The 16,247-nt window shown below is 34.5% G+C and overlaps 1 protein-coding gene and 1 pseudogene across 2 annotated transcripts; both read right to left on the reverse strand.

Annotated features, from left to right (window-relative positions):
- Positions 1-274: 274 nt before the first annotated feature.
- LOC130974211 (general transcription and DNA repair factor IIH subunit TFB1-1-like) lies at positions 275-14,792 on the reverse strand. Of its 2 annotated transcripts, none has more exons than XM_057898990.1 (22): positions 14,534-14,792; positions 12,670-12,773; positions 12,369-12,509; positions 11,477-11,555; positions 11,295-11,356; positions 11,095-11,155; positions 10,579-10,681; positions 9,868-9,943; positions 9,320-9,415; positions 8,575-8,619; positions 7,593-7,649; positions 7,324-7,479; positions 7,147-7,212; positions 6,011-6,134; positions 5,269-5,325; positions 5,081-5,190; positions 4,722-4,913; positions 2,908-3,021; positions 2,572-2,649; positions 1,607-1,654; positions 1,415-1,483; positions 275-701 (listed from the first exon to the last, which is right to left on the reverse strand). In XM_057898990.1, exons 3-22 carry the CDS (start codon positions 12,447-12,449, stop codon positions 621-623), a joined length of 1,755 nt encoding a protein of 584 aa, XP_057754973.1. In that variant the 5' UTR covers positions 12,450-12,509; positions 12,670-12,773; positions 14,534-14,792; the 3' UTR covers positions 275-620. The 2 variants fall into 2 exon arrangements, with proteins under 2 accessions (XP_057754973.1, XP_057754972.1); XM_057898989.1 differs by having other exon boundaries at positions 12,670-12,808.
- Positions 3,122-4,450, reverse strand: LOC130974212 (F-box/kelch-repeat protein SKIP6-like; annotated as a pseudogene).
- Positions 14,793-16,247: the final 1,455 nt, after the last annotated feature.

Below are 16,247 nucleotides of genomic sequence, written 5' to 3' on the forward strand. Positions count from 1 at the left end.
TCAACACTCCTAATATTTGCAAAACATAATTTTGCTCATTCTGCATAAAGACTAATTTGTCCAATATTATATACGTGACAATTAACGGTATGTGACGATTTAACAATCCACATAGGCAAATGCCGTTATCCATCATGGTGAAACTAAGATGTGGATTATACCAAAATAATTCTTTAATGACTGATTTCGTAATTAAATTTTCCTAGGAACTAAAATGTCAGACTAAACAGTCCTTAGAGACTAATTTAGGATATTATTAATACACATATTCTTCAATAAAAAGGACATGCATAAATCAATTAAATTAACCACGTTTTTCAGTTCTCATTTAATGGAAGCAGTGCTTTGACATGCAGCAGCAGTAACATAATACAACGTGTGGGAGCTAAATTCTTCTAAATGCGCAAATTTTTTTTATGTAAATTCATTTGGACTATGTAAGGAACTATGTTAATTCAGTGTTGCATGTTAACTAATAACTATATAATAAGATTCGCGCTACTACTTTAAATTTTCACCATGGTATATAGAAGAATAGCAATATGGCTTTTCATGTCTCGGCAAAATTGTCGGAATCTACATCCCTAAACTGTGTTTGGGATGATGCTGGAGAATGCCTCCTAAAAACCGTTGGGCTTCGCTCCTTTTGCGTTTCGTTTCCTAATGTCAGCATCATAATGTAATAAGGCAGCATCAAGAGCCTGCACCAAAAATGTTATCGTTTTCAAATGTCAATAAGAGGCAACAAGCAATAGGGATTTCGAAAATAGTAACAAAATACAATGAGTTAACTAGGACAATTAGGACTTTCTGCTTGTAAACGCAGGATTTAAACAATTTGGATGTAATTGTTTGAATATCGGAAAATAATTTAAAAAAAAAAATATGATAGCATAATACATTCATCAAAAGGGGATTTTATCAGAACATTGACCACTAAGATGAAGATAGTAAAATCAAAACCTAAGTACCTAACTATAAATGTTGCAATGCTTTGACAAGAAGATTGGACAAGAAATTCTCCTAAAACTTCAATTACCTTAAGATAAAACTCTATGGGATTAGTCATTAATGAAAATACATCCTCCTATTTTTTCATGGCATTCTATTGATGAAAATACATCCAATTGAATATAAAGACAAAAGAATTGGTGGCAAAAACAACTCTGTATGAGGGAGGGGTTGGTTGGTCGGGAAAGTGCTCGATGCTTTTCTTCTCCAAAACCTATTTATTCAATTAATGATAATAACATAATAGTTTTTTTGATGCCCCTCCCATCTTTAAAATATAATAATTAACTTGCTCAAAAACTGATTCCGCTTCTCGATTTTACTTCGTCTACTTCAGAGGCAGGACAAGCAGAAATTTAAGACCAAACAATGAAACATGGTCAAATGAGTATGGTATGGTTACCTGCTGCATAGGGTGGACAATAAGGGAAACCTGGTGCCGCAGGTCCGACTTTGCAGATACCTTTATTTCCTGGGAATCAACCAAAAAGAAAATGGGAACAGGTTAACACAAAAATTACATGTTTACTACTAATGAAACTAATACAGAGCATATATGCTAGTGGATTTCTTTTTTTTTTGGCTAAATAAATACCTCGAGTTTAGAATACACTTGTGATATGGCATCCTTTAGTCTTCTGGTCTGTATTTAATTTTGACATGAACGAAACATTAGACATGATAAAATGAAATTAGGGCAATTTTTGATGAATCACTACATAAAAATAGAAGCATATGCATACAAGGGCACGTCACCATCAATGACATAAACCAATAGAAACCCTCTCATCACATCTAACTCGTAACTAATCAATCACTGTAGTGCCAATAATAATTAACTTTAGAAAAGAAAAGGAAGTAATGCTCAATGAAAGACTGATCCGAGCAGAATATTAATAAGAACAATGTTACATGACCAATAAAATTTATCTATTAATAATAGTCCTTGGAACCTATTTCGGAATTATTAAACATCAAGAACTCATATGACGTACATTACTTATATTACTGTTTTAACTGCTCGGTTTAGTGGTTCCTTGGCAAGACATCAAAATCTCCATTGATCAATTAAGTTAGGCCTCAATCATAAGTCCACAAGGTGAAGATAATAGTTCAGTAGTTACTATATAACATCTTATAACTAAATCTGATCAAGTGATTAAGCATGTTAGAATTTTAAACTTTAATTATAAATCATTATTAAAGCAAGCAAAATTGATTATATAATCAACCAAAATTTTGACAAAACTGATTAACCAGGACACTTATCAAGCTAATGAATATCCCATATGTCAAGGAACTTCTTACAAAGTAGGCACCAAAGTATTAGAAGAGACAAATAAATATGAAATTATAATATAATGTGCTGAAAGCACTGCTCCTTAAAATCAATGGGATGAGAGAGAGGAGGGTAGCAGGAAAAAATAAATAAAAAAATAACATTCACGACAAAATCAATTGATATACGATGAACTCAGAAAATAATTGTCTCAACATTTTTGTGGTGCAATTTGCAACAATAAATAGTTCTTAGTGAAATCACAAAAGCTCAGCATTTACCTTATTTGCAAGGTTTTGTGTTGTAATTGGATATGAAGACCAAAAATGCCTAAGCAATTCCTGACTGCAAACCCAATGCTGGAAGGAAGGAGACATCACAGAAATATAAATAAGGGCATTTAGGATAAGTGGATAACCCAAAACTAGCAATATAAATAAAACTGAAAGCCATACTACTTGAAAATAAGAACAACACATGCCACTTTCTCAAATAATAAGCAAAACTTGAAAAATTATCCCCTTATCCCTTTTCCTTCTTTTCTATCCATTTCTATTCTTTTTTTGCTTGGCATCTTCCTTTTCCAAAGACCTCAAAACTAATACGGGTTAACTTACATCTAGTAGTTTCTCCTTAGTTGAGGTGGGCAATATATCAAGGACGCTATCCTGAGAATGTTTCCCTATATGAGATTTGGTGCTTGAGATATTTTTGGTCAATTCATTAAGGACCTGAAAAGTAATAAACACCTTTCATTATTTATGACAGAATCATAGTTAAAAGGGAAGCAACAAGACAGGAGAAAATGTTGTCTTAGCATAATATAGAGTGATAAAAATATAGAATAAATGACCATTTGTATCCATAAGAGATGAAAACGCTGACATTTGTATCCATCAAAGCTCGAAACTAATTTTGTACCCATGAGAGATGCTGTCCGTGTGACAAAAATGCCCTGGCTTGGATCTGAGTTTGGTTCGTGGGTTTCCGAACCTACGTGGCACTTCCAGCCCCCCAAGCCATACCTGAGCCAACCATTCACCATCATCATCTTCATCTTCTTCACCATCATCCCCATCCATCACTATCTCTTCCCAGCCACCATAACCTCCACTCGCCTTTGGGAACGCCTTTGGGAACAGAAAGAACCTTCTGGAACCAATCAACCTCACCCCACAGTTCACCATTCTTCTTGCTAACTTGAATCTCAGTACAGCAAATGTCTATGTCTTTCCCATTCCCACCACCACACTCCCACACCACAACCAACTTCCCACCCAAATCAGCCATGGTAGAACCACATAGAAACCGAGGCAACCCCTTATGCAACCCCTTCACCTCTTTCCACACCCCTTTTTCACTCCACATCAAACCCTTTAATCTTCCCCAAGTAATCGTAGCAATAAAGAATATCATCCACCACGCACGCCCTCCCTCGCCACCCGAGGTCCAGCTCCGTTCCCACGCTCTCCCAAGCGCCGCATCGGGGATCCAACGCGATGCCGCCGCGATCCGCCATGGCGTACACCTTGCCGTCCACCACGGCGCTTGCGTGCATCCACTTCTCCCGAACCTCCGCGGGGCTCGCCACGCGCTCCCATTTCTCGGCCGCACCACCTGGCCCTACGGCGTCTGGTCCAAGAAGGAGTGGGTGCTCCCCGATATCGACAGCGGGTCCTTTTTTCCTTCACTTTGATTTTTTGTGTTACTGATTTATTGAGTGCCTGATTTTTTTCAAAGTTTGAATTTTTTTTCCATAATTGATGAAGAGGAGAATGAGTCTGGGGAAGAGATAGATGAAGACGAGGGGGACGATGATGATATTATTTTCCTTGAGAATTCTTACTACTTACTGGGCTGGCTTGGTTGACCGGTATGAAGAGATGGTTGAAAAGTACCATCCCGGATTTGGAGTGCGAAAGAGAAAGGGGAGGTGGAGAAGGTGAGGATGAAGAAAAAGCGGTTGGAAAGCATGAGAGTGAGGAGGGTGTCCTTGATGGGGTCAGAGGTAGTGGGGAGGGAGAAGAGGATGGCTTTGTCTGTGTGAAAGACGGAGTGGATGGTGAGGGAGCAAGTGTCGAGGAAGAAGGGGCAAAGTGGGGTTTGAAGAGTGAAGAGTGGGGTTTGGAGAGAGAGTGTGTGTGAGTAAGAGAGAGAGAGATTGAAGATAAGGGAGGGAGTGCCACGTAGGATCGGAAACCCACGAACCAAGCTCAGATCCAAGTCAGGGCACTTTTGTCACACGGAAGGCATCTATCATGGGTACAAGATTAGTTTCGAGCTTTCATGGGTACAAATGTCAGCGTTTTCATCTCTCATGGGTACAAATGGTCATTTATTCTAAAAATATAATATGAATTTGTCAACTACTCAAAAACTTTATCTTTAAAATGAAAGAATTATGCATTATGCAACACAAATACGTCATTACCTTGAGAGCAACCTCAGGACTAAATAAAGGATCCCTTAATCCTGAAGCTTTGATCTTATATATGGAATCCCTCAGAAAGCTGTAGGCTTCCTCGGAACTCAAACTGCATTTTATTTTCTCCATTCCAGCTTGGGAATCATCCAATGCTTTTACTGCATTAACTTGTTGGGAATCAAAATAGTCACGAGGATCCTGGTAAAAAAAAACAGACATAAAAGTCATAACAAACAACAATTATTTTAAGCCCAAAAGAAAATATTGAATTAAAGTATAATTTTATAATTTGATTATGCACTAGAACTATACGACAAAAGTACTACAATAATAATTGGCACTTAATTCTGGAGACAAAGTTGGACCTTGATGCAGAGTGGTGCAAAACGATGATCATCCTGTGCCTGAAGATCCTCAATCTGGGTCATCTTAGAAATTCTGTTATGTCTTTCATCTTCTAAAACCCCATCGGATTCTATATAGTGGATTGAATAAGAGCTTTCTCCACATGAATAGAAAGGAAATGAGCAACAAAGAAGTTAGCCAGACTAACCCTGTTTTCTCCGGGCAAGAACTTCTGCTGCTGCTCTTGGGTTTTCCATTTCTATATCTACATTTGTATTTTGAAACCCCATTCATCAGCCTAGACCATTGAGAGTAAGAAAAAAATCTAACACAAACACAATGGAATAAGGTTTGGTCCTATCCAATTCAATTAAGAGAAAATTTGAAACAGAACAAGTTGCATACTTTCAAAACAGAAAACTTCTCCATTATATTTCCAGGGGGGAAAAACCAATCACATAGTTACTATTTATTACCGGTAGTTAAAACACAAATCTTTGTGCAGGAAGAACCTTTTTCAATTACTGTTCATGCTATTGCATCATGTTATTCATGCTACCATAGCAGAATATAACTCAGTATGGTAGGATAAGTGATGTGCACTGACAACTACATATGCTCTTATCCTATTCTATAACGAACACAATCAGATAGAAGACCAGTGGAATAAACAAAACCCTAGCTGGTGTATGTGATGCAGTTTCTCTCTTGTATTTTCCCTTTTGAACAAATACCCAGAGAACATAATCAGAAACCATCTTTAATATCAGTATAGGAGTAAAGCACATTGAGAATTTGGGAATTTTTAACCATATTATGAGAAATGTTTTCTTTTATCCTCCTTATAGAGATACAATTAATATAAAAGTACAACCGGCATGCTCTATGAAAATTGACACACAATCATATTAGAAACACAGAAAATCCATAAAAGTGGGTCGAAGAATTACCTAAAGTTTTCCCTTCAAGAACAACTGCACCTTGTCTATTAAGATCTTGCAACAATGTTCTCCGATATAGAGAATTTTGAGCTTCAGATATTTCCTTGCTACCATCACGGAAGATTCCATGATCCTTCTCATTGAATAGAGAGAAAAATATTAGGACGCAGGAGAACAATGCAGCCCTTGTACTTCTTACCCAACAGCACAAAAAGATAACTATGCATGTATGGAGCACTTTTCATTAACTACTAAATGATTGGCAGCATATTATATGGAATATGAATGACTTGCTATAATGGATAATAAATGAAGACAGTTTATTATAGGTTTCGTCCAAACAGCTATAAGAATATAAGGGTAGCATATTCCCTTGAGCCTGGATTTTATTTTCTCTTATTTTGGAACAACAATTTGCAGCTCTTGCACTTCTCTTGTCTCAATACACGATCTCTCATCATTATGGAGATGTGGGTAAAGAAAGAGGATAGTTTATATTTGGCGGGGTAGATTTACCAGCGGTTGAGGCAGCAACACAGGGAACAAGTCAGTCAGGATGGCACTGGTGATCATAAGACACTGAGGAAGACAGAAAATGCACTTTCAAGCATTTTCCCAGAGTTTCCTCCATCCTTTCCCATAGACTTTATGGCTCAAACCAACTTTGGCAACCAAGCAATGGGTATATATTTGTCTATTTCAAAATCACCAGAAAGTGAGTATTATGGGCTTCTTAATGACACTAAAATAGTGAATCCTTTAACTAACTGCCTTCTGCAACAAAATTTCAAGCAGAACTGTTGTCACTTGGTTTACATACTTTAGCAACTTCATACAAGACTAAAAGATGGCCTGAGTGAAATATATTCCCTTTGCTTGTGTGTTTCATTGTTCCCAGTCTTAAAAAATGAAGGAAAAACCCTGCTGACTATTGGTTTATATCCTTGAAACAAAACCCATGCCAACATAGTTTACTGCCAATTATCCTCTAACTAAAATAGTGGGAAAGTGTAATTGCAATTTGACAAAGAATAGCTGCAAGTTGCAAATTGTTACTTTCAAATAGGGCAAACTTTGCATGAGTTATGAAATCAATGTAAGAAAACATCCTATGTGAGACTAAGGAATAGTTTCATTCACCATACAGGAAGATGAGTGTAATCATCTCCTTGATCTGCTTCCATGTCTAAAGTAGGATCAACCCGCCGAACCTGCAAATGCAGATACAAATAGCAGAAAAAAATACCGAGGTAAAAATAAACGATATTAGAAAGGAGACCCAAAAGATCATCAAGGAGAGTACAACAGAAACAAAGAAAGACCTTCTTTCGAGCTTCAATTTCCAATATCTCATCATCTTTCAAAAAAACAGCAAGATCCTCATCTTCAGCTGCCTCCGCAGCTGCTGCAACGGCATTTTTGGTACTATGGAGATATTCAGCTTTAAAATATTTGTTCCAAAAATCTACTTCACTCATCTTGAGTTTGGATACCAATGCGAAAATAAAAAGACTTGTTATCCAAAGCAACAGATAAACAAATGTAAATGATTATCAAGGAGGATATTACAAATTTTAATAACTCAACATACCTTACTAGGCACAAAATTGAGGAATGCCTGGTGAACAGCTGGTTTTAGGGCGAAAATCTGGAAAGACAATAATACAAAGAAAGTTAAGAAATAAGTCCACATGTCAAACTTTCTTCTTCTTTCTTATTTTAGTGAAAAGCAATATACAATTATATTAGAAAAATGGAGTGAAATACAAATAGAGGATAGTGATCCATCCTACCCAAACAGCCACAAATAAATAAGTCCAACTTATAGTATGTCAAGTCCAAAATGTTGCTACCCCACGCTCACATCTTAGTTGAACAGACATTCTATATGGTGCATCCTAGTCCAAGATAATCCAGAATCCCCTGAGCTTGGTTAGGAAAATTCAGCTCTATTGTTCAAAGATTTGGCATGAAAAGGATCGAACTGAACACTTAGTATACTTTTGACACAACTCACATCAATCTGACGACTCAGGGTTCTATCAACACAACTCACATGGGCAATGCATATATTTGGTTGTTTATGTACATGATATAGTTATTACTCATAATAATCATGAACGGATAATTCAGTTCAAGAAACATCTATTTCATCACTTTCTGAATAAGGATTTGGGGAACTCTAGTACTTGGTATTCAGGTGGCTCAATCTAAAAATGGTGTTGCTATATCACAAAGAAAATATGCCCTTGATATATTGGAAGAAAGTGGTCTGTTGAATTGCAAAAATGTTGGCAGCCCAATGGATCCTAATAGTAAATTGTTGCTGATCAAGGAGAGTATTATCCTGATCCAAGGAGATGTTGAAGACTTGTAGGGAAGCTAAACTGCCTCACTATTACTAGACCAGATATTTCATATCCTATTAGTGTAGTGAGTCAGTTTATGCAGTCCCCTTGCACTGATAATTGGGATGCTATAATGCAGATTGTGAAGTATATCAAAAGACCAATATTTAAGTTGGACTGGAAAAGCCAGTTGATTGATAAAGGGAAGAGCTATATGAAGCATGCCTGATATTTTATCTCCGGTGTCAATTGAAATTTAACCTGGTTTATCTGCAAAATAAAACAAGCAAAGTAATTGATTATGATTATATATGCATACTCCTGAGGGGAAAAAAGGAATAAATAAAGCATATAGACACAATGAAATAAATAGAGGTAAGTTGAAGAGTCCAGAAAAGTCTAGAAGGATCAAAATCAGTTAGAGCTTTAAGAGATGTAACTAACATAAGTGTAGAATGTCACCTATGCCCCCTGTGGTCTAACTATATATATATATATATATATATATAAACTCAGTCATCAATAACAGAATCTAATTCACATCTTCTCTTCGCTTTCTGTTTCTATCAGAAATGTTGCAATGCCATCCAAGGATGATCTGATTATTGATTTACATGACCAAAAGTAGCAGTAGTATATATCTACTCTATTCTTGTTGAAAAGTTGCAGAATCAGTATTCATCTTTCAAATACATGATTCATATATACCTAGTACTGGGAACATTTAGTTTGGGATTTCTTGAGTCCACCAATCATATTTCATGTTCTATCCAATTTTCTATTCCTCCATTCACTCATGGGAAAAGCACAAAGCCTGGCATTCAATTTGACATCAGACAAACTAAATACAAGATACAGCTACCAAATATACAGCATTCTCATAAAGACATCCAAGAATGTAGTGATCAGTGACACATCCAAGTGTAATCATAGAGATAGAGAACCAATATAAAAAGAAGCGTTATCATACCCGACCATCACTTGTAGGCTTTGTGTCGAAGATCAAAGAATTCTTAAAACCAATTTGTTGTTTTGTCTTCCTGTTTTCAACTCGATCAAGTAATTGCTGAAAAAATAATAATAATAATAATAATAATAATAATAATAACAACAACAACAACAACAATAACAATAATAATAACAACACCAATAATAAGAATAATAAAGTTGCAAAAGAAAAAATTGACTAACATCAGAAGAAGAAAATTACATTGAAAGAAAGCAAGAATAAAAACAACTGAAAAATGTAAAGGGAAAAACTAATTTGGCAAAGCTGTCCAATCCCTTTGCATATCGCCTAGGGAAACCACTTAAAAAACAAGGTGCTATAGGAAAAATACATTAATAGCAAAATCCTTCACATAGTTCTTTTCCATGCATAAAAAACCTTTCATGAATCATAATATCACCCCACACCTTGTTGACCATATAAGTCTCACTAGAGTTTAAAATACAAATGCCATTTGCAAGCCTGGAAAAAATAAAAATTAACATTACATTGCACTCCAAAATATTTACCTTCTTTGTGGCCCAAAATTCTGATTCTGTCAGCTTTCCACTAGCCACAAGTTCTTTATGAAGCTTCTGCAACTTGCTGCATAAGTTGTACTTTAGCAAAATCAATAACACTGAGGGGAGCATGAATATCAGAACCAAAGATAACCCAATAGCAAGCAGAACATATTCAAATTTCCTATAATTACTAAAATGAGACCTGTTCAATACTCTGAGCCAGAGTAATTAGAGATTGTAACATTTGAAGTAAAAGCACGGTATCAAAGACAACTTGATCAAAACAGCCTCTGTAAGTTTGGATTTTAATTAAACACATTGCTACCATTTAAACCATGTTAATTCACCAGGGAAAATTTTTTTTGTGGAACAATGTAGATTTTGATAAAATAAAGAAATATATTTTTCCTTGTTACAAGATTTTAGCATCACTTCCATCTGGAAGTAATTTCAGAAAATATATGAAAGAAAAAATTCACTGATCATTGACAGATGTAAGCTCTGGAAGAGGAAACATATTGACAAGTTTCAAAGACAGCAAAAATGAAAACAAAAAAATTAAACATAAATAGAAAAAAGGAATAGGAAATTCATCAATAAAATATTGTAAAGTAGAACCATGCACACAAATAAAGAGTCCGCCATAATAAAACAAGATCACTGATAACTAACACTTTCCAGCAAAAGAATCAAAGTGCATTTTTGTAAAACAAATACCTATCTTCTTGTAATAGCTTAATTCTTTGTCCCATTTCAGCAGCACTCAATTGTTCCTCCGAAACAACTTTTGCAGCTTCTCCATGCTTGCTAAGGGCAATACCTGCTCAAACAAAGCAGACAACACATTGGAAGGCTATAGAAAACAAATAAATGAAATTGATAACTCCAAATTTGCTTCATATGATCAGATACTTTCATATTGAAAATAAAATTGGATGATGAAAATTGAGAAAAAGGAGGAAAGACACTGCAATCTTTGGAAACGTGAAATTGGTAACTGCATATGATGCATCATTTTTTTATCTAGCAAATGTTACAAGAGTAATAAATATATAATGCAATCAATGTGAAGGCATAGAAACAGAATGATTTATAAATGTAGAACATAAGCTGAATGGCAGTGTGCCACAATTCAATTGTACAAAATATTAATCAATAAAGCCCTCAAAAGGACATTTAAAAGCTAAATAAAAGAAAAAAGACCTATATTGTCATTCCATGATAGAAACTTACCCACTAGTTCCCGGCAAACATGAAGATCTGAAAAGGTTTCTAATTCGAATATGTAACTTCCCTGGAACAACATTTTTAATTAGAGTTCATTCAGCATGAGAAGACATTAAAAATTTGAATACTAAGTGAACTATAGTATACAAAAAAATGGAACTACAGCAAAAGGAGTAGCAAGAGGTTAAAATAAACCAATGACACACCTGTGAATGGGTGAGGTTAAGCCATGGTGGTTTGTTGGATCCCTCTTTAGTGTGTTTATGACCTAAATTTTTTAAGCAATAAAAAGGAAAAGACATCAAGCCCAAAGAATTAAAGTTGCAAACAACATGGACAAGGAACATTCGAAAACTAACAATAACATAAAAATACGGATCATAAGTACTCTTTATAAATTTGAAGTCGACTTCAAGTTTGTTGCTTGATGTAGGATCATTGGGCTTGAAAACAAATTTTTCCTCAGTCTGCACAGAGGAAACAACATTCCAGCACAAATGATTCATTGATCTGTAGCAAACATAATTACTTCGCTACACAAATTATTTAATCAAACCTCAAATACTGTCATCACACACAAGTATAATACAATACATCAAGTGCCAACTGAGCTAGAAGCTTATCACCAAGTTTATACATAAATTACAAGACACCAACAAGACTACCATTATAAATATTAATAATAATTCACAAATTATTTGTCACTTTGGAAATTTTGGTATATTTGAAACTCACTGTACAAATAATTAATGACAGAGGGAGTAATACAACAATGAGCAACCTGATTCCACTAAATAGGATCTGTTACATCTGACAAACAATTTATTGATAATAATATAGAATCCAATTTCAATGCATTGTGACTTGTGAGTACAAAGGTATATTACACAGACACTCAATTCAATTTTATATAATGGCACATCAACAGAAATGTTTAACAGTACCAAAGAGATAGTTTATATCAAACATAATCTATCAATAATGATAACCTTCTGTATCATTCTTCAAGTTATTTCAGGTCAAAATTCCAGAGGTTAAGTTTAATCATAGAATAGACCATGAGATTACAACAACAAATCTTTACCCCAGTTGGTGGGGTCAGCTACATGTATCAAAAGACAATATTGCGCACTGACATGAATCATGTCTGTACTCAGCCCACTCATGCTCAAAGTTTAATCATAGAATACACTAAAAAAAAAAAAAAAAAACAAACAATATAAGTAAAATTGTACGAAGACAATGGCAATTGAATTGGTTCAAAAGAGGAGGAAGCATACCAATACAAGGATACCAGGAGTACCAGGGTCCTTCACAGTGGCTTTGTACTTGGCTTTCTTAACAACTTTTCCCGATGACATTCTTAGCCACACCAAAACAAAAGAATCTCAACAACAATCCAAAATTTCACCCCGATTAACCTGAATATTGAAACAGCAGCTCCAATCATCACAAACAAAAACAGAGACCTTTGTGGGAGTGTTTAGGAAAATGACTAATCAGAAGTAATGGGTTAAATTTTGCATTGATGAGAGAGAGAAGAATAAAAGTGATTCAAGGAGCTGAAGATCAATAGCATACGGGTGGGCAGAAATCACGTTGGCACGGCAGCGAGTCTGTTTTCAGCAGAAGCAAGCTGCTTCAGGAATCATGCATATTAACACTCCATAGCAAGGTTCTGAAATCTGACCCAGACATCAAACTGTTCAGGCTACCAGGTCTGCAGGTCAAAAGTTTAGAGGTCTAACCAGTTTAAACAAGGTTCATCCGGAATAACCAGATTATAATAAAATAAAATATTAAATCGTAAATCTATATTATTACTTAATAGGACAAACATTGCAGCAGATTGATAGCTTATGAGTCATCTCCTGCGGCAATTATGAATTATCCAATCTTCCTCACACTATTCTTAATTATTTTCCCTCCATCATATGGTACATGTCCATGCATCATGTTTATTAATGTCATGCATCATGTTTTATTTATACACTTCCTATCCTCTTTAAAACAACATAAAAAATTCCAACCATGTGCTAGGCTAATAGGCTTTGACCAGCTACACTTTCATTGCCCAGCTGGTTTGGTCTTTTTCACATGTGCTATTTTGTGGATGTTCCGGTTAAATTACGAAGGCTAATGTTGAAAAACGTCACCCCAAATGTTGAAATCTTCTAACCTACTTGCACTTTAAACACTCAACTGTTTTCTTATAAAAAGGCAGTCCTTTAAGCTGAGAAGGGAAAAAAAGACATTTAAGAGTGTATGTTGTGTAATCTTTTGTTAGAAAAGTGTGTGAAAAATCCAAATATTTTTGTCGAATCATTGCTAGATGATGTAAGAAATCTGGTGTTGAATATTATAACTCATTTTATTGCCCTTTTTTTTACCATCTACTCATCATCATCAATATCTCATACAAACACTCCATTGTCACTCACAATGACATCGTGTATTAAGCATAGCAGAGCAATCTATTTTAGATAAAAGCATAATAAATCACAAATCATTATCATTATATTATACACATTACAAGTGAACAGAAAGTTGGTTTCTCTCATTGGTTAACATCAATAAATCAACAAGGTTTGGATGATTATGCAAATTAAAATGCCATTTTCATTTTCCTCAAGCATAGACAGAGCAAGAGTTCACTGATTAAGTAGATTTCTACCACAAACAACAAAAAGAAATTTTTTTCTCATACCTGTAGTTTTGATAGAGTGCAAAATTCTTAGCACTATAATTGTATTTCTACTTCTCAACGTTTTCAATAATGAATAATAATATTCTGTGTGATATCTTGCAATTTACAAAATTACATAGACAATAATAAAAGACAGGAATATGGTTGGTTCAACAAGCGGTCATCAATAGCATAGCCAAAAACGAGTCTCCTTACATCAACAAAAGATAAATCAAGAACCGCAAACAATCATATGCAAGACACTTATTACATTCTGTTTAATGAAAGATGGATTAGTGAACTTAAATGGCAAGCAAAACAGAAGCAAACTAAGGCCTTCACCCTTCCATTTGTCTAAAAATTAAATTCGTTCATTCTTTCATAAAGAGGCAAAATCAGAACTAATTTAATAAAAAAACATAGATAGAAAAAAGGAAATTTAAAAATTCAACTAATCCGTATTCTTAACCGATCAAGTCATCAATATTCAATAATCAATAATCAAATAATCAGAAATCAAGTATCAAGAGAGGCACAGAAAAATAGAAGAAGAAACACACCATCAATGCTCATTCCATTAGGGAAATTCTAATGCCAAAGTTCTATCGTTCCAGAAAATGACACAAAACACCATACAAAAATAAAAATAAATAAACTCAATTTACAGAAGGTGAGAACAAAATAATAAAACAAGAGACACAAATTTAGGTTCGAGAAAGAGAGAAGAAGTATGAGAAGATGAAGAACGAGAACGCATACCTAAGTTTCCGAAGTAGGCAGTATACGAGCAGAGGATAGGAGAGGAGATCGGCGATGAGCTCAAAGGTTGCGGTCTCGGTGGAGAGGCATTACGTAGCAACGACAACGGTGGAGAGAGAACCGCAGAGCAGTGGCCGCAGATGCTGGAGAAAGTAGTGGCTGCTGTTCTGTTAGTATGTGGAAGAAGGTTAGGGATTTCGAATAGTGGCCATTGGTCGGTAAAGTGACCAGAGAATCCGGTGTGATAGTAGTGGTAGGGGTATTTTGGGATTTGTGTTTGATTTATTATTTCGAGAGAGTTAATAATCAAAAGAGAAAGTATTGGGAAGTAGAAACTAATACTAATTGTGTGAGTTAAACCCTAAAATAGTTTATGAGATTGGCGTTATGCACTAAAATTGTTTCTTAGATTTTAATTGCATTAATTACAAAGATTGAGAAAAGTGTACCATATTAGTCCCGGATCTATTTTCTATTAACGACGTGATGAAATGATTTGATGACGTGGACTGTAAGTGACACGTATCACTCTGTAATTTGGCCACGTGTAATGATATGATAATGTAGTGAACAGTGATACGTGGCATGCTGATGTGGATGGTTGTGCCACATGTCACAATGTTATTTGGCTATGTATCCATTTGTACCATGTGTCACAACAGTATTCGTCCACGTGTCATCCATTATGTCATTGTTATAGATACACCAAATTAGTCCCTCACTTTGCATTAAGTGCTTGTTTGGACGTCATTATTTTGATAAAAAAAATCTTTTTTAAATGAAATAAGATCTTTTTTTATTTTTTAGCGTGTTTGGCAAATTTCGAGTAGTAAAAATAAAAGCACTAGAAAAATCAGAAAAACATCTTTTTTTTTAAAAGATCTTTTTTCCTTAAAAAAAAGATGTTTTTCATGTAATAAATAAACAAAAACGTACTTTTATATTATTATATCCAAATATAATTGATATATAAAAAGATCTTTTTGCATGAGATAACCAAACATAAAATTACTTTTACTTTTCTATAAGATATTTTAAAAAAAGATAACTCGAAAAGAGTCTTAGAAGCTCATCCAAACAAGCTCTAAGTGACTCATTTTAGTCTATGAAATTGAATGTCGTGCACCAAACTAGTCCTTTCACCAATTTTTTCTCTTTTTTTTTTAAATTTAAAATTTTCAATATCTTGGATACACTAATTTTAATTCTATTTTTCATATATTATTTAAATACAAGTGTTTTCATAAAAATTTTAGTTTTAATTATATAATTTTTTTAATAATTTAACATTGGTAAATTTTGTAATATATAAGTATATTATTATAAAAAAATAATTATATTATTGATTAGATACATTTTTTTCATCAAAAAACATGTGTTTTTAATAAGAAATTAATAATTAAAATAAAATTTTTTTTGTTCTTATGAAATATACGTTTTTTTATGTGTAAATGAGCTAAATTGAAGGCACTTCAAGCACCCTCGCTACCATCTCCAACCTCCGCACTCTAGATGAAAGAGGTCGGAGATGGTAATGAGAAAAGTTTGAAATGTCTTCACGTCAACTCCAAGACGGCGGTTAGGGGTATCTGTAAGAGAAAAAATATTTTATAAAAGCACTGAAAGAGGTCGGAGAAATACCTTCACGTCAACTCCAAGTCAGCAATTAGGGTATTCGCAAGAAAAAAAGTATTTTATAAAAGCACTTTCATTT

Source organism: Arachis stenosperma, chromosome 4 (assembly GCF_014773155.1).
Source record: "Arachis stenosperma cultivar V10309 chromosome 4, arast.V10309.gnm1.PFL2, whole genome shotgun sequence".
NCBI classification, from domain to species: domain Eukaryota; kingdom Viridiplantae; phylum Streptophyta; class Magnoliopsida; order Fabales; family Fabaceae; genus Arachis; species Arachis stenosperma.